The sequence below is a fragment of the Dama dama genome, chromosome 27, assembly GCF_033118175.1.
Source record: "Dama dama isolate Ldn47 chromosome 27, ASM3311817v1, whole genome shotgun sequence".
NCBI lineage: Eukaryota > Metazoa > Chordata > Mammalia > Artiodactyla > Cervidae > Dama > Dama dama.
In genome coordinates, this window is record NC_083707.1 from 40,914,243 (window position 1) to 40,938,513 (window position 24,271).

A 24,271-nucleotide genomic window follows, 5' to 3' on the forward strand; every position below is an offset into this window, starting at 1 on the left:
CCATGCAGCATGCAGGATCTGAGTTTCCTGACCAGGGATCAAACCTGGGCCCCCTGCAGTGGAAGCCCAGAGTCTTAGCCACTGGACCACCAGGAAAGTCCCTTGAAAGCTTTAGATATATGATAGGGGCTGGCTTTACAGCACCCCTAACTCTGACCAGCCATTCTGAAAATGTCACTGCTGTTCCTAGAGAGACAGGAGTGTCATGTGGTTGGATTAAAAAAAAAAAAAATCTTCTCTGTTTGGGGGAAAAAAAAAAAAGTGACAGGAAATATCCCACTGGTAGGACTCCTGCAGCATCCTTCCTTAGAGGAAGTCAAGTCCATTCCTTCTGATACAGGCCTTCCATCTGGGCTCAGTGCTGCTTTGGCCAGTTATCTGGAAGAGGGAGCGAATAATCAGTAGCTGTTAGACCGGCCAGGGATTGAGCTGCTGGCAAAAATCCCACCACTGTTTGCAATGTGGATTGCAGGCTAATAAGGGCAGAGTCGGCTTAACACTGTAATATTTAGAGATCAGAGATAATAGAAATTCACTGGGCCTCCCACTGAGTTTTAAGTAACCAGGGGAAGGGACATAGCACCTTCAGGTTACCAGGGCAGCAGCACTGGGAGGCCCCTCAGGGCTTTTCTCTCCACTGCTGCGGGGACCCCACTCTGTGTACCTGCCTCCCACACCCCCCATCCCCCCAGCCACCTCACACATCTTTGCCCTAGGGTGGGGTGCTCCATATTTTCTCCTGGAAGTCCCCAAGGTAGTCAGTCCTAGGGGCCCACAGTGGCAACCTGCTCATTCCCTACATTGACTTTTGCTGATTTTCCCCTCTGTCTTACTTTCCTATGCCTCTTGTACTGTTTCCTGGGATTACTTTCTCAACAGAACCTAAGACCACTTACACTTAAATTCTTACCTTCAGGCCTGTTCCTGGGGGAGCCCAGAGTTAAGACAGCCTCCTGCACAGAGCATAGTGCCTGGGAGACACATGCCTTCAGAGATCTTCAAACTAGTTCACATACTACTGTGCAAATGATATCCTATCCTAATATTAACATCTTTGCTCAAAGAAATTACTCGGAAAGAAAATGACTAGATTGATGTCTCCCTCCTTATCTGGGTCCATCTCACATTTATTAACATAACAGCTCCATTGGAAAGCACCATGACCATTTTTTAAAAAAGCAAATTTGGGATCCATCACAGCGCAGGCAGGACCTGGGCGCCAGGGAAAGCCCTGGGGACAGACCCTCACTGCTGATCCTCAGAGGTATGTGACTTGCCTGCTTCTCCAGACTTCAAATGTTATTTTGCAATCGAGATAAGGCTCAACAAGTACAGACTTGCAAAAAGAGTTTGGGTGATGTAATGTCCTTAAGAAGTAAATGATTAATACAGAGCCCCTGAAGAGGCACTTCTGATATATAAGTGGAATATAATAAGTGGAATTGTGTAATATATAATATTATTATATAGGATATAATAAGTGGAATTCCGCAAGAAAGAGGGGCTGTTGGCTGGGGCACAAAAGGCAAAAGTCCAGTCCAGTTGGCCCCGGGCAGGTGACAGCTATGACATATCCCTGTTTATTGATTCTAGGGTCCACTGGAGACCTCAGGGTCAAGGTGAGCATGGGATCAACTCACCTTTTGGGCCTTTGTGAGGACGGGGCTCGGGGTTGCCCCCCGTACACCTGAGTGAGGGGTGTGTCCTCTTGCTGGAACAAGTGCTACTCACCGGTAGTTACTTGGTTTCTAATCGAACCTCTACGCAGGCCTTCTATCGCGTTTATATAGGTCTGGCGTCTACAGACGCTCGATGCTGGCTCCCTGCGTCTATTCTGAGGAAGACAGAAATAGTTCTCCCCCCGCCCAACCTCCCCTCCTCTTTTTTTGCAATCTTAAAAAGTGGACCTCTTTACTGAAGCATTAGAAGCTTTTTTATCCACTTAATGAAATAGGCATTCCAGACCCCAAACGGTAAATGATATATTTCCAGACATCATTTGATTCATTCCCCACGCCTCCTCCTCCCGCGTTTCCCAACACTTTGCACCAGATACAGAAATCACAGGTTCCGTAGGTCCGAGCCCTCGTTTCGGTGTGACCGCCGCCTCCTGTGCACGGCCGGCGGCTCGCTCGGGTCCCCCACCTCCAACCCCCGGGTCGGCGGGGGCGCCATGAAGCGGCCGGGCGCGTCCGGTTCGGCGGGTGCCGGGCTCCGGGGCGCGCGTGTCCCGCGGGACCGATGCGGGGTCTCGGTGCCCCCGGCCGCCGCTCTCTGCCGGGGCGCCCGCCAACTTCTCGGCGCGGAGAAGCCGCAGCCCTTCGCAGCGCCCCGGATCTGCCGGCTCGCCCGGCCCGCAGCTGCCGGGGAGCGCCGGCCCCGCGACTCCCGGCTCCGCCAGCCCTACCCGCCGACCCTGCCGTCCGGCGCCAGGATCGGAGCCGCCGTCTCGCCCGCTCCGCTCGCCAACTCCCGGCGGCCCGTGACCCGGGACAAACTTCTGGTCCAGGCGCGGCCCCGGAGCGGTCACCCTCCCGGAAGCCAGCCGCGAAACCGGGGCCCGGGAGGGAGCGGGCGGGAGCGGGCGGGAGCTGGTGGCACCGCCCGGCCGCCGCTCCCGGCGCGGTGACGCCGCCCCCGCGGCCGCCCCCCGCCCGGCTCCCCCGGAGGCGCCGCGGCCGCCGAGCGCCGAGTGCGGGCCGGCGGGGCCGGGCGCTCACGCCCTCTAGCGGGCCGCGGCGGCCGGGCGGCCGTGACGTGGGCGCTCCCTTCAGCCGGCCTGCGGGGCCCCGCCAGTCAGTCGGGGAGCAGGAGCCCCGCGCGCAGCCGGCGCGGGCTCGGCCATCGGCGCGCCGCCGCCCGGGGGCTGGCTCGGCTGCCCGCGCAGAGGCGGCGGGCGGGACGCGCGCGGCCTCGCCCCCGGCCCCGGCCCCGGGCACCGCGGCGCCGGAGGCTCGGGTCCCGAGCCCAGGAAGAACCGAGCCAGCGCAGCCTCCGGCACGGAGGGCGGATTTTGGCTCCGCGGGCGCGCCCTCCGCGCTCTCTCGCAGCCGCGCCAGCTCCGAGCGGGGCCGGCGACAGGGCACGGGGACCCCGTCTCCTCGCCCTCCGGCCCCGGGAGCCGCTGGAGTTGGGACTTCTGCAACTGTTGGCACTCGGAGCGTCTGGTTCTGGTTTTGGCTGTTCACCCTCTTCTCGCCGCCTTGGAGGCACAGCTCCCGGCCGCCCTCCGCCCTCGCGCCCACCCAGCGCCGCCGGGGAGCGGCCCGGGGCACACTCGGCACGATGAGCCGACTTGAGACTTGCCTGTTCACTTTGACCGGACTTTTGCTAACTGCGGCGGGGGACTCGTTTTCAGGTAAGCGGGGCCTCGCCTGCAGGGGCCTGGGGCGCGCGGGCCGGAGGGGGGCTCTGGACACCGGCAGCTCTGGGGTGGGAGAGCCCGAGCGGCGGACGGAGAGGCCGGAAAGGGGGCGCGGCGAGATGGGCACCGCGTCTTTCAGTCCCCGGCACGGGAGCGGGGCTGGCCGGGAGGGTGGGCACCTAGCGCTCGGGCCGGCCGAGCGGAGGAGCCCCGGGGGCTGGCCCGGGAGCCAGGCTCTCATCTCCGCCCCCGCCCCTCCGCGGCCTGGGCGCGTGTCCGCGCGGACGGCGCCACTTGGAGTCCCTGGTCGGCTCCCGGAGCAACAGCAGAAAACTTTGCCTGAAGTTGGGAGCTGCAGCCGCCGGCCGCCGGGCGTGGGCGCTGCGCGGTCCTTCTCGCCGCGAGCGGCTGCCGGGCCGGATCGCCGTGCCCGCTGCGCCCGCGCGATCGGTGGACCCGGCGGCGGCGATCTCCAGCTCCCTGCCCTCCCGCCTCCTCCCAGCCCGCCGAGGCCGTGACCTCCGCTCGTACTGGCATTCGGGAGGCTGCACGGGAGAGCCGAGGCGGCGGCCTCGCAGGTTCCGGCAGCAGGATCGGCGGCCCGGCGGCAGGAGGATCGGGCCCCAGGGTCCCGGCAGCCGCGGCTCTGGCCGGACGGGCTCTTCCTCCGCACCCCGGCCCCGCGGAGCACCCGGCCAGGGGCAGCGGTCAGCCCGCCCCGCGGCTTGCGGCTGGGGGTGGGCAGGAAAGGGAGTGCGGGGAGGTGCCCGCTGAGCGCCGGCAGTCGGAGCCCGGAGAGCTCCTTGCGGGAGGACGCGTGGCCGGGAGTTGGGGGTCAAGAGGGGCGCGAACCCCGCCTGGTGTTAATTGGAGCACACACGTGGATGGACAGCCAACGTTTGCACACCTGCACACTTGTACACTTTCTCGCGTGTGTGTCAATTTCATTAAGAGCTACGTAGAATGGTGGAACTGGGCTTTTTTTCCTTTTACTAAAAAGCCTGTTATTTGGCCTTGAACTTGTGCTGCAAAATAGGTTTCTATGTTTATTCGGGAGGAATGAGTAAGTTGAATTTTTTTTTTTTTTAGTTTGATGAGGGAGAATTTCACTGGTGGTAAAACACATATTTTAAAACGTTGGAGACTTTTCCGTCTGGCCTTCCGACCGGTGAAAACTTACATCTTTACTTCCTGGAGCCTGGGGGACACGCAGGCGCAGAGGCCATGCCCCGGTGTTGCTGAGTCCCGAGACCCTTGACCACAGTTGGCCTCCAAGGAAGCCGAGCGTGGAGTTGGCTGCTCGCTGTTTGCTGTCAGTTTCAATATAGAAATACCCTTTCCCGAAGTTTAATATGCCCTTAACTGTCTGGTAATTGCACGTGCGCCAGAGGACTTAACAAAACGATCCACTGCTGTCTGCTATAAAATTGATGCCGATTTTGGCCTGCGTTCTTTTTACTGGTGAATTATGGAGTAGACTCGCTAGTTTTAGAGCCTTGTAACTCATTAGTGTTAGAAGCCAAGGATGAGGGCCTCAGTGATGGTTTTCTCTTTATTAAGATCCATAGCTCCCTGCCTGGGATTTGTTTCAAGTTAAGCTGTGTCAGAAAGCGTTTGGATGGATTTTCAAGAAGTGGGTAAGGGATTGGGGTGGAGGTGGGGAACAAATATTTACGTACCTTATTTAAATGATCAATTTCTCATCATTAAAAGGAACTTCAGCCTAAGTAGTACTGACCTGTGTCCTTGTTAATGCTTATGTAAATTAATAGTCAAGCCAAAAGAGACTTTGCTTTTACTAAATTTTATCCAGATTTTTCTTTTAGAGGAAGTACATCATTCTATTTGTTATCCTACCAGTAATTGAACTGTGCCTTCATTTTTTTTTTTTTAATTTGGAAAGCCAGAGTTAACCTAGTGTGGAGGAACTGAAGGGCAGTATCCCAGAGAATGCTTAGAAATGATGAAATTAAAAGAAAAATTGAAGTTGGCAAATTTTGTGTGTGCAGGGATCAGATAAATTACAGTGTATTATGCTTTTGCTCTCCACTTTGGGTTTTAGGTAGTACATGTGGGAAGCGCTTAATGCTTTGGAAAAGTCAGTTTTTTATTTTTGAAATTTTTTTTATGTTGAGAAAGTTAATTCTGATGTTATGAGTGATACCAACACTTATTTCTCTTTATGAGTCTTCTGGAAATTGAAATATTAGGCTGCTGGTCACCTGACATGGGGATCCTTTTAGAGAAGAGGAAGTAGATTGTAAGTGGCTTGAGGGCAAAGTCAGTCATTTTTTCTTCTTGGTTCCCATAGAACACTTACATAGAGCCCTAGACCCAACAGACACTCACTGTTTGTTGAATAAATGACTGACTGATGTGAATTCTGATCCTTTGCAGACATTCAAATTGTACATGAACTGTCTGACACAGAAGGGAGGGAGAGGAAGGACTGTCAGACATTAGACTGGCTTACATTGTCCCGGCTTTTGAAATTGACATTTTCATCAGATTCTTCTCAGCCTCAGCGCAACCAATGGACTGAATCAGGAGGCTTTATGTAATCAGTGGAGGATTTCTTTTTTTTGTAACCAAGATTTGTACACAAGACACTTTGCTGTTTCCCCTCTTTCGGAATGCATTCACAATTGATGTGATTGCTGAGTAATGATTTCTGGAGGGTACTGCACATAATTTCGATGCTAGATATAGGAACGAAACATATTGGGAGAAAACAGAAAAGAATTAGGTTTTTTTTTTTTTTTTGTTCAGGAGGCCTTTTATTTATTCTAAACATTTCATTTTAAACATCTTTCCGTTTTTACAATTTCTAAGTTGTTAAGCAAGATATTGGAGGCTCACTTTCTGCCTTCTATTTAGGTTCTGTATGATCATTCAGAATAACTTTTGCAAAAAAGTATGCAAGTAAGAAGTGAGGCAGAAAGTGAAATCATTTTTGCTTCTGCTTAATATTGTCATTTCCATAGTGAGAAGCCAAGTAGCTGGCAAGTCATTCTTCTTTGACCCATTTTCTCAAAAGCCAGGTGGTGATATATATTATACAAGGAAGTGTTTGGTTTTATATAATAATGAGATTGATGTGATAAGTTCTAGTAAGCAAGCCTTGGTTTGCAGAAATAGAAATACAAAGAGATTTCCATTACACTGTTTAGAACAGATTAAATCTTAATGTAATTTTGTGAGTTTGAAACTCTCCTGAAGAAATGTATTCTTTAAAATACTCTTTTAAGGACAATTAGGGAGGAAACAGCCAAAACCTAAATGGAGTCTGTAATTGCATTAGTAGAATTGTACCAACATTTAGTTTCTTCAGTTTGAATAATCTGACTCTGAGTAGTTAAGTCAGATGGCCGCACTAGGGGAAGGTGGGAGAAGCATGGACTTGAAATCTTTGTGCTGTTTTTGCAACTTTTTTGTAAGTTGAAAATCATTTCAAAATATAAGATTTTACAGTACCCTTTGCAGAGAGTGTGAATAGATTTGTTAAGCAGTTTGTTTTATTTTTTCTTTTTCGGATAACTAGAGTCATGACGTTTTACGTTTTTATGTTGCTTTAATGAGATTAATAATGGATGTGATGAAAAGATTGCAAATTTAAATCACTGCGCATGAAAGAGATATGCCAAGAAATCACTTTACATTTTTAGTGTTATGTGGATGTAAATAAGTATTGCTTGAGCTTAATCAATTGTTCTGATCTGTAAAATCACAGGTTTTAGCCTCTGATGTTTTCAAAGGGTTGGTTCATGGATTTTCAGTAGAAAAGTTAGTTACATATATTGATATATGGATAAGTGTGTATATAATTTGAGTAATTCTAAATGAACTTTCCCTAGTGAGCAAGTAATCTGAATTATATCTTCAGATGATAAAAAAACTCTGTATGAATGAAACACAGCCTTTTGTTTTGGGAAAAGTTGATTTTTGAATTTAGATATTTTTCTGACAATTCTATGGACGTCGGTAGCTTTATTTAAAAATTTCATAGTTTCATAACAATTTTACATTCTAGGAATTGATAGGCTATATGTATCTGTTTCAGTAGAGGTACTGTTTTGGGTTAAGTAGTGTTTCTCTCAGTTTTTGTTTTGGGTTTAGTTTTCTAGAATGAGTGTGTCTAACCTGAATATCCTAAGACAGTTTTCAGTTAGGGGACAGGCATTTTAATAAGTACACATACTTTTTCAACAGTATAACATTTCTTAAGGCAGTGTCTACCGTGCTTTGTAATTCTAGGAGTCTTCTCTTTGAAAACCAACTTTCCCACAAACTTTTCTCAGGCTGCTTCTTATCTTGAGGACTACAGCCTGTTAATCGGCTTCTTTTGTAAGTGAGAGAAGGTTTCATTACTTACGTTTTTCAAACTCATTAGTGAAAAGTTTAAGGAAGATGCTCAGTAACATAGACCTCCCATCATAAGAGGATGCTGCTTCTCCAGTTCCTAAAATACTGCCGTGGTTTAGCATTTAGTCTTATCAGAAAGACTGCTTTTACTCTGTTGCTCTGAAAAAGAACTCAGCGGAGGAAAACAGTAGGTAGGGCTGGTGTTAGGTGGGAAGTAGGAAAGTATTAGTCATCCCCTCCATAGCCTGTGGCCCCCTGCCTTCCAGGGGCCAGCTGGCAAGGTCAGGATCTGATGAAGAGGTGGGAACGTGGGGAGGGAAAGAGAAGAAGACAGGCTGAGGAGGGTGGGGGGGTTGTGTGTGCTCACGTTTAGGAACACAGGTGTGCAGATCTTGTTAGGATCCTGTGCAGGTTAAGGATCCAAAGAGGATCAAGTATGCAGGAAGATCAGGCTGACGTCCTATACCTGTGTGGCTTTAGGTGGCCTGGGGGGTGGGGCCTGGGAGTGTTGTGCCAGTGCTTCCGCTGAGCTGTGTTTATACCCATACGTTCAAAACCAAGTGTGCTCGAGGGTCACCAGGAGCGGTCCTTCCCAACCTTGGTCTCTATGGCCGGCCGTGGTGATTCTTTTGTCCAGGCCCCTGAAGCATCCGCAGGTGATCCTGGCCACCTTTTGAGAAACATTATTCTAAAAGAGTCATCCTTGGATGAACAGCATCAGCATCACTCAGGAACAGGTAGACAGGTAGACTCCTGGCCCCACCCAGAGGGATAAAAATCCCGAAAGTCCAGGGTTGGGCCGGAGGCATGGGGACAGCAGTAGATGCTAGAACTAACCCTCCAGGCCCTTGGGATGCTGGACAGAGTGTGAGTTCTGAAAGGTTTGGGATTCTCAGCCTGCACTTTTCAGCCTCCCTTGACAAGAGCAGAAAGTACCGTAGATGCAACTAAAACTCACATCCATGCACGTAGTAACCTCCACCCCCACTGTGAACACAACCCAAATTATGAAACAGGCTGATGTGATGGTGTTGTGACTCTCAGCCTCTTAGCGTGACATTTCAAATAATGGTCTTATCTGTGGAAGATATTGGATCCAGCCAATTGTAAAATGACGATGAAAAAACGTTTCCTCTAATTTTACTTACCGCAATGTAAAGTTTTAATTAAATTTTGCAGTCACTGAAAATTAGCCACTGGAAATTTCTGTGGGTTGACACTGTGTTTCGAAGATATTTGTTGACTTGTTATAATAAGCACATAGCCCAGTGCACCTATTAAAATGATGCTTTCTATTCAAAGTGGATATTGAGCATTACTGCTGGGAAAGCCCCTTTAGGGGATTGGGGAAGGCATTGGGGGTGGTCATGGGCAAAGATCAGAAAGATAGTTACCGTACTTTGGAAAGTTGTCCAATTATTTAAAGTTTCAAAATCTACTGAAATCGAAAGAAACAAGGAATTTCTTAGGCAAGAATGAGGAATTAATGTGCTTAAAATTTGGAATTTTAATATGGGAATGTGACACTTTGGAAATAAACTTCATATCCAAATAGAAGAGAAGAGGTTTTTAATATAGATCTTTTTAAAGTACTGATAATGTACTCTTCAGAGAAGACAATGGCAACCCACTCCAGTACTCCTGCCTGGAAAATCCCTTGGATGGAGGAGCCTGGTAGGCTGCAGTCCATGGGGTCGCTACGAGTTGGGCACGACTGAGCGACTTCACTTTCACTTTTCACTTTCCTGCATTGGAGAAGGAAATGGCAACCCATTCCAGTGTTCTTGCCTGGAGAATCCCAGGGATGGGGAAGCCTGGTGGGCTGCTGTCTATGGGGTCGCACAGAGTCGGACACAACTGAAGCGACCTAGCAGCAGCAGCAGCAATGTTCTCTTATGAGTCTCCTAAGATAGCACCTCGTTTTTCTGTTTTCAGCCAAAGACCACCCCTGCTTCTCTATCCTTAAACGCTCCAGGTAAACAAAATGGATTGTGATGTCATTTAACAGATTTATATTGAAACGTTGTCAGCAGACTTTCAGAGAATCCATGGCGGGCAGAGTGCTTTCCATACGGCAGGCAGGCCTCCAGCTCCCTGCTCCTGTCCCCATCCCATCAGCAAGTGTAGCTGCCTAGTGGGTATGTAGGCAGGGGTATCACCCAGCCTCACCCGCACGGCTCCCTGGATGCATCCGCCTAGAGCTGAAGGAAGGCAAGGTATGGAGGGACCCTGCATCTGCTGTGATGACTTGCTCACATCAAATGAACTTCTTCAGTGGAAGTTGCTGCTTTAGTTGTAATTCACTTTAAGTTCCATACTGACCCCAGGACAACTTCAGACTCTGTGGTGATTATTTTTCCTTTCTTCCTCTTTTTTTTTTTTTTTTTTTTTAGGCTGTATCCTGTATGGGATCTCAGTGGTGTCTGACTCTTTCTAACCCCATGGACTGTAGCCCACAAGACTCCTCTGTCCTTGGGGTTTTCCAGACAAGAATACTGGAGTGGGTCACCATTTCCTTTTCCATGGCTGTATCCTAAGTGGCCGCTATTCTGTGTATAGCAGTGGGACTAGGAGAAATAGATTATCTGGCAGCTACCTAAGAGTTCAGGGTAACTTATGGAACTTTCTCCATCAAGTCTTTTGGTAATCGACCAGAAAAGTGGCCACATGCAGATGTGTGACATGGATATGAAGAGCGTGGGCACCTTGCTTCCATCTGCAGGAGACCCCTTTTCCGACATTGCTGGTTCAGGTATATAATGCAGGGAGTCATTAAACTTTGCATGGATACCTGCATGCTTAGTCGCTTTGGTCCTGTCCAACTCTGCAACCCCATGGACTATAGCCAACCAGGCCCTTCAGTCCATGGGATTTCCTAGGCAAGAATACTGGAGTGTCACCTGAGTTAGTCCTTTTTCTGCTTAAAACTGAGAAGAATCCCAAGTCCTTAAAAACTTTCTCTGTGATATGAAAGGTTTGGGCCCCGAGTTGGAGGCAGAGGGACGGTGGAGGATCTGATGGAAGGATGTCACTTACTTTCACACTGAGGCTGCAGGGGAGGGAAACCGTGGTGGTCAAGAATCAAAGACCTATAGGTGAGAGAGAATGAGGGTCAAATTGTCAGAGGCTTGTCAAAACAGAGATTCTAGACTCTCCCTTGGAGGAGGGGCTAGCATTTAACAGAATGATTTATTTAAAAATACAACAGCCTAGGCAGAAGCAAAGTATGTGGTTTTTATGGGTCTCAGAACAGAAACACTTACAGAGCATTCGTTTGTTTTCAGATGGGTGAGTATTCCCTTTCATCTCTTTCCTATTCAATATGCAGAAAGCAGATTTATTGCAGACAGTGAGAATATGTTTTAGTTTGAGTTACCATGGAAGACAGAGGCCTGGTACTTCTCCCTGATTCTAGTGGTGGAATCCCCAAAGGGTCTAACATGGGCTTCTGACTGTGGATGGGATGGGGAGGCACTGGATCACACCCTTCCTACAGTCCATTTTGAGGGTGTCTGTTTGATCTATCTTCTCTGATATAGTCTGAGCTGTTTTAAATAATGTCATAAACACAAGTTTGAAGTTGGCTCATTGTGATATTCTCCCTAGATACAAATATAAAGTGGTCTAAAGCATTTCTTTTAAAATAAATACTCATAATGTATAGAATCAAGTTACAGTGTTTAGCATTTAGTAATCACATATTCTTTTTATACAGTTCATGGGGTTCTCATGGTAAGTATAGTGGGGTGGTTTGCCATCCCCTCCTCTAGTGGATCATGTTTTGTCAGAACTCTCCACTAAGACCCATCCATCTTGGGTGGCCCTACACGGCATGGCTCAAAGCATTATTGAGTTACACAGTCCCCTTTGCCATGACAAAGGGGTCACCTGATGCAAACGGCCGACTCATTGGAAAAGGTCCTGATGCTGGGAAAGACTGAAGGCGAAGGAGAGTAGGGCGACGGAGGATGAGATGGTTGGATGGCAACACCGATGCAATGAACATGAACTTGGGCAAACTCTGGGAGATGGTGGGAGACAGGGAGGCCTGGCGTGCTGCAGTCCGTGGGGTTGCAAAGAGTCAGACACCAGTGGGCAACTGTACAACAACAACAATCACATAGTAAATTAATAAACTTAACAAATATTTTTGAATGAGTGAATGATTGAATAAAGTGCCCTTAGGGAAGAAAAGACACAAATTACTTCTGCTTACTGCTGATTTTTTTTTTCTTTTGATGAAGTTTGATTTTTTAAAAGCATTTGTAATAATCTTAAAAGTAGGCTTAGGTGGTGGGTTTGGTGTTTGATACCCTTAGAGATTAATAGGCACATAGAGATTCAGTTGCTAAATTTAAAGGAAAAAGTTTACCTTTTGTTAATTAAATGTGTAAAAATGAGCCTATAATTTTTATCATATGTAATGATTTATAAATCAGTTACTGCCATAAAGTAGAATTTTGGTATTATACTGATCTCTAAGAAAAAAAATGAAATTCACTATGTGGTAGATAAACATGATTTGATTTTAGTTTCTGGTGTATTAAAGGAACCGTGTATCACCAGGAAGAAGCTGCCATGACAGGGAGTAATAGATAACATCTCCTGCTTTATTTCTGATATAGAATGAAATTGATTACACCTGCTCAGAGCGCAGCCCGCGCATTCCCATCGCTCGTCTGCGGTACAGCAAGCAGGCTCTCCTTGCTTCTTCATTCACTGTTGGCGTATTCTCAAGTGAGGAAACTTAATAAAAAGAGGCTGCTTTGACAACAGTCTCACGACCTGTGTTCTCCATTTCCTTGACTTTAGCATCCAGGCATCTGAGCATGGTGATGTCTCCCCGATCATCACCCGTTGTGTTCTCCATTTCCTTGACTTTAGCATCCAGGCATCTGAGCATGGTGATGTCTCCCCGATCATCCCCGTGTTGGCACACGTCCCGTGTGTATGTTATCGGGATCCTTGCCGTGTTGTCCCTGTTTGTCAGTGACCGTTTCATCCTGTTCGGTGGCTTTTTAGAGAGCCCCTCCCTTTTGTTTCCAGCCCCTGTAGGGAGCAAAGAGGCCTCTTAGCAAAGAGGCCTGTGTTGCTGACCCTCGGAAAGTTTGGAGTGGGGTCTGGCCAGCCCCAGTGGGACTCAGACCAGTAGAGGGTGTTGTTAATTAAATGGCCTGATGTCGGCTATGGGGTCCTGGAGGGGAGGAAAGAGGGCAGAGACCTCCCCCGCAGCAGATCAGGTGTTCCTGATTTTGAAATCTCTTACCATGGAACAGCAGTGTGGCCTTGGACATGGTATTTGATTTTTGAGCCTCAGTTTTGTTTTCTGGAAAAACACTTTGTAGGATTATGGTAAAGACTAAACAAGCAGACCAGCGCTATGAGGTTGGGAGGCACCCACATCCCATGGGTGTAACCACATGAGCTCCCTACTTTTATGTCAGAAAGCCTTGCATATTGACAATTTCATATGGTTCAAACTTCTCTAGGTCCAAGACTTTGGTATTTGAGTGTCCTGGGGGCTCAGTGGGTGATGTGTTTGTAGAAGCACTCAAAAAATGTGTATGTTATAAACATAAGGCCAATATTATATTTTAAAAGAAAAAGAAACCCTGAGAATTACAAAATGACCCCTCAGAGTTGGCACCATGAAAAGCCAGCACTGCTTGGTTCCAGAAGGCAGTTCTGGACACCTGCATTGGACTCACCCTAAGCTCTTCTTAAAAAAAAAACGCAGATTCCTGGCCCTGCAGAGGTACTGAGTCACAGTCTTTGGAAGGGGCCATCGAAACTGGTAAAGAAACACCCTGGACCCCGAGATCTCCATACTCTCTAAAGTTCAAAGAGTACTGGCAGGACATTAGCAGGGACTCAGAGACCCTGCCCTTTGGAGACTTTATCACGTCTTTTCTGACTAGTGTTAAGAAAGCATCTGCGGAAAAATAAAAAGAAATCTGCGGATCGTGACATGAAGTTTCACATACCATACTGTAATTGACTGGAGACTGTTTCTCTTAGGAAGCAGAGGCCTTCTGGTGTCAGCAGAGAAAATGAATTATGAAACCTGGTATTTTATAGAAACCAAGCTGCTTTGTAGTCATCTTTCAGAGCTTCCCTGATGGCTCAGCAGTAAAGAACCTGCCTGTCAATACAGCAGATGCAAGTTTGATCCCTGGGTCGGGAAGATTCCCTGGAGAAGGAAATGGCAACCCACTCTGGTATTCTTGCCTGGAGAATCCCATGGACAGAGGAACCTGGTGGGCTACAGTCCATGGGGTTCGAGAAGAGTCAGACGTGACTTAGTGACTAAAACAACAGCAACAACCCATCTTTCAATCTGATGAACTCCAATAATTGTGACATCAGTCTGGAATTTTTAGGGTATAATAAGAGAATAAAGGTATTTCAGAGAGTCAGAACACAGATCATTTTCGATCTCTACATTTGCAGCTGTGAGCCAAAATTTGAGATGACTCATTCAGAGACAGTAACGAGACAAAATGATACTGGGGAGATAATTTTCCAGCACTTATTTCTGTCTGATATTCATTGAAACATGGACACTGGAGAATAATTGGCCTTAGGGGCCCCCTGAGCAGGGACCAAAAGTGTGACATTTTTATTGTAATAGTTCCTAAAAGACTCCTTAGCTTCAAAAATGGGCATCCCCCTCTATTAGAGCACTTGAAATTTCCACCAGCTCATCATTTCGACCAAGGAAGAAAGGTGCTTGTTGAAATGTCATCTCTGGGAGCAGTGGCTCATTAAGTCATCTTAAGTATGACATTCCCAACTTGCTGTCACCTCCCTAAGTTGACATCCTTAGATGTCAGATCTCTCACTTGTAAAATGAAGATGTTTGATTCAAGAATCTATAGGGTCTTGCTAAATACTTAGAGAGCCTGAGGATTGTTACCCGAGTTCGCTTGAGTTTATCAGGTAGCATGGTGTAAAGGAATGAGACCTGCATCCATAGGTCATTTTTGATAGAGGAGGATGGGAGAAATGTGTTGAACAGTGGATCAATCTGAGATGCTGCCTCATATAGCAGGAAGGTGCTTGTTACAAGAAAGTGGGTATAGCAGGGATATTATGCTGGAGGTATTTTAGGTGCTTCCTATGATTGTTCAGCTTTTGTTCCTTCCTGCCTCTGCTCAACTGTGCACAGATAAAACCCAAATTTTCCCCCTCGATACTTGGGGAAGAAGCTGCCAGCTATAGTTGCCACCCAGGTCTGCCACAGCTACACCATTTAGGCTGATATTTTTTGTTTAAATCTTGGCAACATGGGTAAGCCTCATTTCAGGGGTTTATACTGGGCACTCAATGTATGCTGGGTACCATGCTGTTTGTTGTTCAGTCGCAAAGTCGTGTCCCACTTTTCACGACCCTGTGGACTGTAGCCCACCAGGCTCCTCTGTCCATGAGATTTCCCAGGCAAGAACACTGAAGTGGGTTGCCATTTCCTTCTCTAGGGGATCTTTCTGCTGCAGGGACTGAACTTGCGTCTGCTGCATTGCAGGTGGATTCTTTACGACTGAGCCATCAGGGAAGCCTGGGTACCATGCCGAGAGGGAATGTTATTCTCAAACTTACCATCGCTCAGTAGCTCATCAGAGCTCAGCTGAGCTCACTGCAGGGAGCTTTTTTGGGTGGGTAAAGCTGTCTCTGTTCCTAACGAAGCCAGGCCCCCTGAGCACGGGGTGTGTGCACTGTTTTCTCTCTCCTCTCCCTACCCCTCCCCGTGCACACAGAGGTGTGTGTGATAAGCTGTTTCAGTCATGCAGAAAGGTGCAGGTTGTCTTTTCCTGATTTATGCCTCGATGCCGTCCACCTGTACTGAGGTGTGCTCCATGCAAAAGCATTTCAGGTGGAGTGTTGGGTCTGTTAGGAAGATGCTGAGTGTTTTATTATGTGATGTAGAGTCTTTAGACTTGGAGGAGGGCATGGCAACCCACTCCAGTATTCTTGCCTGGAGAATCCCCATAGACAGAGGAGCCTGTTGGGCTACAGTCCTTGGGGTCGCAAAGAGTTGGACACGACCGGGCGACTAAACAAGCACAGCACAGAATCTTTAGAATGACCCTCTGGGGAGCTGTCCTTCTGGGCCTCACTTCCAGGAAAAGGTGTGACTTCCCTTATGAATGTACTTTCTTCTTGTGGACAAAGCGAATTGTATAACTCATCAAGTTTTCCTCTCTATGTTGGCTGTTAGGGTGCCAGATTCAGATGGGTGGGCTGAAGGAGTTAGAACTTTTTTGAACAGAAAACCTCAGTCAAACTGGACTTCATCAAACAGGATTTGTTGGCTCGTGTAAAGAGAAGGCTGTGGGTGGCCCAGTTGGTCACGGTGGCTTGAGCCATTCTCTCTAAGCATCTTTCCTGGGTGTTTCTAAGGAGTTACAGACTGAACCCTCCAGCCCCAAGCCCCAGGGAAAGAGAAGGTCCCTCCCCCAACAGCACAGACCACGCCTGCCCTGTGTTTCATGGAGTCAGCTCACATCACCTGTTCCCACTTTAACCCTGTGCCCTGCTTGGCCCGCACGCTGGACTAAGCGTGGGGTCAGCCCTCAGGAACCAGGGGGAGTGAGAGTGTGGAAACTGGGGCTGCTCCATGGAGACATGGGTTCTGTTACCAGCTGGAGGGAGTAGCTGCTGACTGGGCCTTAAACAGAAGAATGCCCAGAGCCACCATCTCTGCAATAGAACTGAATTCTGGTTCCTTTTCTTGGGTCTTAGCCTCCTCTTCACTTATCTTGTGCACGCGTGCTAAGTTGCTTCCGTCATGTCTGACTCTTTTGTGACCCCATGGATTTTAGCCCTCCGGGTTCCTCTGTCCTTGGGATTCTCCAGGCAAGAATACTGGAGTGGGTTTCTGTGCCCTTCTCCAGGGGAATCTTACCAACCCAGGGATTGAACCAATATCTCTTAAGTCTCCTGCGTTGGCAGGCAGGTTCCTTACCACTGGGGCCACCTGGAAAGCACTTGTCTCACCTTACTCTAATTTATCTTGCTGTGTTTTATGTATCATGATAAATTTATTGACTCTCTTGGGACTGGGTGGTGATAGCAGAAAATAAATGAGTTCCAAAGTCTTAGCATCTGAGTCAGTGTTCCAAAGGCAGCTTTTGTGTATGTGCATTTCTTTACATCCTAGTGACACGGGGAACAGTCTCAGCTCACTAACAGCGAAGAACATGGGTGTGGGAGGAGGCAGGGAGGGTATTAGAGCTGAGTTCAGTAGTTTCTCGACTTACTTTTCAAAGCATCACGTTTTTCAGTTAAGTAAAATCTTACATAGGTAGAAAAGCATAAATATCTCTTGGTTAACAAAATTTTTTGTGGGCAGATTTGAAAAGTAACCCTTCAAATTGGGAAAATTAGTGTTTGATGAACTACTACCCAGAAACGGATGCCCCCAAAGTTGATGGCAGAAACCAGGGGACCCCAACTTCATGATCTAATGCCTGATGATATAAGGTAGCGCTGAAGTAATAATAATAATAGAAATAAAGTACACAATAAATGTAATGTGCTTAAATCATCCTGAAACCATGACTCACCCTCCCCCCCACCCCCCCACCCATTGTTTTTCAGTTGCTCAGTCGTGTGTAACTCTTTTTGACCCCATGGACTGCAGCACACCAGGCTTCCCTGTCCTTTAGCATCTCCCAGAGCTTGCTCAGACTCATGTCCATTGAGTGGTGATGCCATCCAACCATCTTGTCCTCTGTTGCCCCCTTCTCCTCCTGCCCTCAATCTTTACCAGCATTGGGGTCTTTTCCAATGAGTCAGTTCTTCTCATCAGGTGGCCAAAGTACTGGACGCCCCCAGGTGTCCTGTCCACCAGGTCCGTGGAAAAATTGTCTTCCACATAGCAGGTCCCTGCTGCCAGATAGGTTGGGGACCACTGGTGCAAACCACAGTCATCTACTGTTTTTTGTGTTCTGTGGATGGGGAGCATGCCTGCTGGTCTGAACTGGGATTGTATGCTTTCTCTCTGTGTCTCTACTCAGCTGACCTTGGCTGGCCTCTGTTGACACTCTAGGGTTGGCTGGCTGCAGGCTGGTCTAGGTTTGGCCTTGGCTGGGATGGCTGGGCTCCCTTCTCTGGGGTCCTCTGCGGGCAGGGTTTCCAGAGAGAGAGAGCAGAGGGTGCCAAGGCCCCTTGGCTTACTCTTGGGGAGGGCACATCGTCACTCCTGCCTCATCCTCTCATCACAGTCACACGGCTAGCCTGGAATCCAGGGTGGGGAAACACACCTCCCCCTTGATGTGTGGGGCAGCTGGGCCACGTTGCAGTGGGTAGATGTGGACGCAAGGACAGGGCTCTGTCAGACCCTGGGGCCTGTGTCCTGAGATGCTTCTTTGCAGAGCACAGTTGAGAAATCACTGGCGCATGAAAAAAGGAAATATAGGATTGCAAGACCTGCATTCAAGGGCCCCTCCAGCCACTGGCCATCCTCCGAGAGGAAGCCATTGAACTCGTTGAACTCAGTTCCTTATCTATAAAGAGGGTCATTCTGGGATGCTGTGGTTCAGAGGTTGGCCTCAGAGATTGCCTGTGATAATGGATGGTCTGCAAAGAAACACAAACGACTGCATCCCTGGGTGTATTCTGGAGAGACTGATAGGCTGCTTATACCTGAGTCACCCTGGCTGTGTCATTCATCCCCTGGGACAGTCCCCTGGCCTCTCCAAGGCTGGTTTCTTCATCTGTGGAGAGCAATGCTGTGTCACCCTTGGTCACCCTGTGGACAACCCAGTGCCTGGTGTGTGAGACCAGTAGCCCTGTTCTTAGAGGCCTGTGATCATGGGATGACCTTGAGCCTTCCTTGAGTGCTAACTTTTATGTTATGCTTCCTTTATGTCTGAAAACCCCCAGGGGTGTGGTTCTGCAAACCCCAGGTTTTCTTCCATTTCTGATCCGATTTATTAGCTTATTTCTCTGTCCTCTGGCTTCCCAGGAGGAAGGGAAAAGTAAACAGAAATATCACGTACCACACACTGTTGGTCCTTTATGTGTCAGTTACCTCCCAAAGCTGTCCTGTGGGTGTGATGGTAGCGCTGTCACTTGATGGAGGTTTTTGGAGTTGAGGCCCCAACATTTCAGGATGTGGCACAGACAGTGGGTACAGTTCTTTGTGGACCCAGAGGACTCCATCCGTCCAGAGCCTCTGGGGCCCAAAGCACAAGTCGTCATTTTTAAGTGTGCTGAAGTATTTGATGGGCTTCCCTGGCGGCTCAGTGATAAAGAATCTGCCTGCCAGTGCAGGAGATGCAGGTTCAATCCCTGGGTTGGGAAGATCCCCTAGAGAAGGAAATGGCAACCCATTCTCGTATTCTTGCCTCGAGAATTCCATGGACAGAAGAGCCTGGTGAGCTACAGTCCACGGGCTTGCAAAGAGTCAGACATAACTTAGCGACTAAATGGCAAGTATTTGGTGCAGTTTCTCATTTTGGTGTTAAAAGCGGTTGTAAAGTTGGTGTAACCCAGCAGTGCACAGTAGTTTATAGCCTGCTAGTTTATAGCCTCTAAAATAGTAAATTAGAAGGAAAAGTACCCAGCTTTTTAGTGCATGCATGTAAGTTGCTTCAGTCATGTCCTACTCTTTGTGACCCCATGGACTGTAGCCCGCCAGGCTCCTCTGTCCATGGGATTCTCCAGGCAAGAATACTGGAGTGTGTTGCCACGCCCTCGTCCAGGGGATCTTCCTGACCCAGGGACTGAACCCACGTCTCTTATGTCTCCTACATTGGCAGGTGGGTTCTTTATCACTAGTGCCACCTGGAGAGCCCTTCTTAGTAACTTGTATGAAATGAATGAACTAGAGACATGGTCTGTACTTTTCACAAGCAGAGGATGGGTGAATGCTTTCATTTCCAAATCCTCTAGAAAGAACTGTATTGTTGTAATATCCTATGTTTAGCATTTGGGGATCAGATGGAGGTGAAAGGTATAAAGTCCTTTGCAAAGCTCTTGTCTGTGTGCACTCGTGGTCTTGGGCTGAATGCCACGAAGGTCAGTGAGGATTTCAGACCTTTCACCCCAGGTGCAGGTGAACGGGCCTTTGGACGTTGATGTTAGTCACCTTTAAAACAGATTGCGTTTGCTTTTAAGATTGGACAGAGGCACAGAGAGCACATAGATCTGTATTCAAAGCGTTGAACATTCTCCAGTGAGTCATCATGGCAAAGGACCATTTGGTATATGAAGTTTAAAAGGGTGAGGTAGTTTGCTTATTTGAATCATTTTTTTTTTTTTGCAATATTATGGGGGAGAATTATGTTGAAATAAACTGTGCATTGGGGTTTCCCTGGTGGCTCAGACAGTAAAGAATCTGTCAGCAATTCAGGAGACCTAGGTCAATCCCTGGGTCGGAACAAGCCCCTGGAGGAGGGCAACCCATTCCAGCATTCTTGCCTGGAGAATCCCATGGACAGAGGAGCCTGGTGGGCTACAGTCCTTGCAGTTGCAAAGTCGGACATGACTGAGTGCATGCATAGTTGCGTTACATTGCTGTGTTAATTTCCACTGTACAGCAAAGTGAATCAGCTATTTGTATTCATATAGTCCCTCTTTTGTGTATTTCCTTCCCGTTTAGGTCACCACAGAGCATTGAGTAGAGCTCCCTGTGGTATGCAGTAGTTCGCATTAGTTAGCTGTTTTATACAGAGTGCTGTATATATGTCAACTGCAGTCTCCTGATTCATCCCACCCTCTCTCCCCACTTGGTGTCCATATGTTTGTTCTCTATACCTGTGACTCTGTTTCTGCTTTGCAAATAAGAGTAAATTCTTGTTTATTCCCACACTTGGTGTCACGGCCCTGCAGTTTCTTTTCTTCTTTTCCTCTGTCCCCCTCCATCTCCATCTCCTATAATGGATGGGTTTTAAAAGAAGGTGGGCCATCTTCTTTTGTCTTCTGGGCCATCTTCCTAAGGAGGTCAGGCTGCTTGGCTTTCTGTTTCTCTCCTGAAGGGTGAAGATAGGACAGAGAGTGTTGGTCCCAATGGTGAGTGTGAAAGCATAACCACTGCCTTGCCTGTCAGGCACTTGTGGGTGCATTTATCGGCTTTATTTCTAATCAGCACAGCAGTACTTAAAGGTAAAAAGATTATACTACAACAAAGGGACAACTAATGCTTATTGAATACTTAAAGTGTCCAGGCATTATTCTAAGTGCTTTTTCTATGTATCACCTGATTTAATGCTGATAAGCACATAAGTGACCCTCATTTTATAGGCTGGGGAATAAGCTCAGAGACTAAGCAAAGTGGCCCATCTTAGGCAAGTTGCAAGGGTAAAGCTGGAGTTTGACCTTGAACAGCCTGAGTCTGAAACCACCAAGACACAGAGCCTGCCAGTTCTTCATGTTGGAGGCAGTCACTCCCAGCACACTGAAGTTGTAACCTGCTTCTGTCTTGAACCTCTGGATCTCTTTGTGTCCCTTTGATTGGTCGGTTGGGAATCCAGGAGGGTGGGTGGATGCTTCGGGTAGACAGGGCAGTGGCCCCTGAATGACAGGATGAAGGACCAGAGGAGAACCCCAGCTCTCAGCAGGACTTTCCAAACAGTCGCTGAGTCTTCATTCTGGAGACTGTTGTCACATAACCGGCACAACTGGTAAAAGTCAGAAACAAAACAAGGACTTGTCGCTGTTGTTGTACTCAGTCGCATCTGACTCTTTGCAAGTCGAGTCTGTATCCCGCCAGGCTCCTCTGTACATGGAATTTTCCAGGCAAGAATACTGGGGTGTGGATTGCCATTAGCTCTTGCTTTATAAAATCTTATTTTAGGGAAGTGTTTTCCCTGAACCCGGAGCCAGTGCCAGTAAGTTCCAAGATCTGTGGAGCTCATGTGTTTAAAGAATTAAAAATAATCAGACACTTCCTTGTACGTTGATAAATTCACATCTGAAAAAAAAATTGCATCATATGTTCATGTAGTCAAGAAGAAGGGAATTTATCACCTGTGGTAATTACTGACTTTTACAAAAATCTTATAAAGGCATCCATCAGAGACAGAATATAAATACCAAAGGGATTTGATGCTGTCCATTGGCCATTTAAAATTCCATGAACATGCTTTTCTTTAATAGAGAGAAATTTGACCAGCCTACTTTTTCTTTCTGAGCTGGTTATTTACATTTTATTTTTCCATAGAATATTATCCTGTTATTAATATATTTGAACTTGAGAGTCTTTTAGTGATGATTTACCAGAGTTCTCTGCAACAAAAAATATGTATAAGATTGAAGGTTTAATTCTCTGTATTTTAATTCTATTTTAATTTTTAGCGACAGAAATTATGCTTACTGACCTGTATTATTAAGTTGACAGATTGATTACTTTCATTCCCAAAATGGTTCAGAGCAAAAAATTAGAAACCAGCTAGTCTGTAAAGGATTTGTTGTCCAGTCCTGCACCTTCCCATTTGCTGGGAAGTAAACTGAGTGGATCACACCTGTTGTTTTTTAAAGGTACCTTTTTTAAGCAAAATTAGAGAAATATTCAGAAGTTGTTCTGAAAGGAAATAATATTCATTTAATATACTTTAGTCTATGCATGCTTTAAATATACACACATATATGTAAATACATACACATATACACACTATTTTTGATCACACCTTAAAAATTTAACCTAATTAGTGAGTGAAAAATATCTGTCATATGATTCCATTTAGCACAGCAGTCTTCATCAAAGCTGTCATTCAAATCAGCCTTACTTTCTATCAGTAAAGGTCTAACCATTTTTAATTTCAAGTGTGTTAATTTGCATTTTGTGGAAAAGATTTAAAAACAGTACAAAGAAATGATATGACAGATTGCAAAAAGCTGTTTAGTCAAGTTTAAAGTGATGTAGATTTATACAGTTAATTATATTTTGTTATAAGTTATAAAACCATGGCAAATCTATACTGCTTTTCATTAATTTATAGGAATGTAATATAATAAGTACCCCAAATTATGAGGTATTATAAATAGAGGATTAGGTTTAGAAAAGCATGCTATTTTTCTGGTAAATGTGTGTGAATCTGTGTATTGAACTCTGGTGTTTTACCTCTGGGAATAAAGAACTGTGGACATACTTTCAAAAGTACATCAATTTCTGAAAATTTCAGATTTTCCTGTGGATGTAAAAGAGAGAAGTATATGCTACTTGAAACTGATGCAGCAGCAAACTAAAATAATACATGTGTTTGTTAAGAGAAAGTATTAAATATTTTGTTGGGATTGACTTTTATTGGAAACATTGCTTTATGAAGAAATGTTTGATAAAATGGATATTAACTGTTTTACTATGTAACACAAATAGACTCTAAACTAAATCTGATGGATTTTTATTTGTAAATTTTCCCTGTATAATTTGAAAAATTTAGAAAGCGTTAAAATTATATTGAAAAGAATCAGTGTCAGAAATGTCCACACTTTTACTTGTTTGGTGATTGTTTTATTTCCAGCTAATGTCATGCTTGAGTGTGACTATATTTGCTAAAAAAGAATCATTACATTTAAGTACATTTAAAAGTATTTTTTGCATTATTATTTACTGGTATAGTTTTTTTTTGTTTTGTTTCACCAAGTTTTGGCTCTAAAGTGAGTTCTCTATGGTCAAGGGAAGGAAGTTGCGTGGTCATTAAAAATTTATAATATATCTGATTTTATAACATTCTACAAGGGCTAAACTACTCTATCTCTAGTACATTGTTTTACTTTTAAATGAAATGTGGATACAACAGGGGAAGTCATGGAGCACTGCAGAGAGTGGCTGGGATTTGATTCATCATTAAAAGAAGGCTTCTTTTCCTTGACAGTCACAGCTCACATTGTTTCTTTGAAGTGTGGATGTCTTTATACTAGAAAGATGCGCCTTCTTTTGGTAAGGTGTGACGTCTGGAGAAAGGGCAGGCAGGTAGGAGGACCTCCCTGATGCTGGAATGGCTGTCGGTGCCCTTTCCCCATCAGTGCTCTGTACCCCTTAATGTTCTGTGGCCTTAGCTGGCAGGGGGTGGGGTGGAGGGATGGGGTCCCTGCTCAGTGACTCTGTTGGGATTCTGACACTGAGACCGAACAAATGATGGGGCCAGGCCCCATGGCTGGGCTTCTGTAGCCTTTATCTTTCTAGGCAGAGATATTAATTTTAAAAAAAGACAACTTTTTAGTTTTCATTTTTTTAAACTAATTTTTATTGGTGTATAGTTTGCTTTACAAAGCAAATTGTTGAATTGAATATTGTTGTATTCATTTCTGCTATACAAGCAGAGTGAATCAGCTATGTTGTTGTTGAGTCGCTAAGTCATGTCCCGCTCTTTGCGACCGCATGAACTGTAGCCCACCAGACTCCTCTGTCCATGGAATTCTCCAGGCAAGAATACTGGAGTGGGTTGCCATTGCCTCCTCCAGGGGATCTTCCTGACCCAGTGATCGAACCCATGTCTCCTGCTTGGCAGGCAGATTCTTTACCACAGCGCCACCAAGGGAAGCCCAAATCTGCTATATGTTTGCATCTGTTCCCCTCTTTTTTTGGATTTCCTCCCTGTT

General features: G+C 46.5%; 1 protein-coding gene across 4 annotated transcripts in view; it reads left to right on the plus strand.

Moving 5' to 3' along the window:
- Positions 1–2,942: 2,942 nt before the first annotated feature.
- Positions 2,943–24,271, plus strand: part of PTPRM (protein tyrosine phosphatase receptor type M) — a 649,948-nt gene continuing 628,619 nt past the window's right edge. For all 4 annotated transcript variants that reach the window (XM_061131248.1, XM_061131250.1, XM_061131249.1 and 1 more), the window contains exon 1: positions 2,943–3,358. In XM_061131248.1, the coding sequence (XP_060987231.1) occupies positions 3,286–3,358 (73 nt within the window). In that variant the 5' untranslated portion in view covers positions 2,943–3,285. The remainder of the gene's footprint in view (positions 3,359–24,271) is intronic.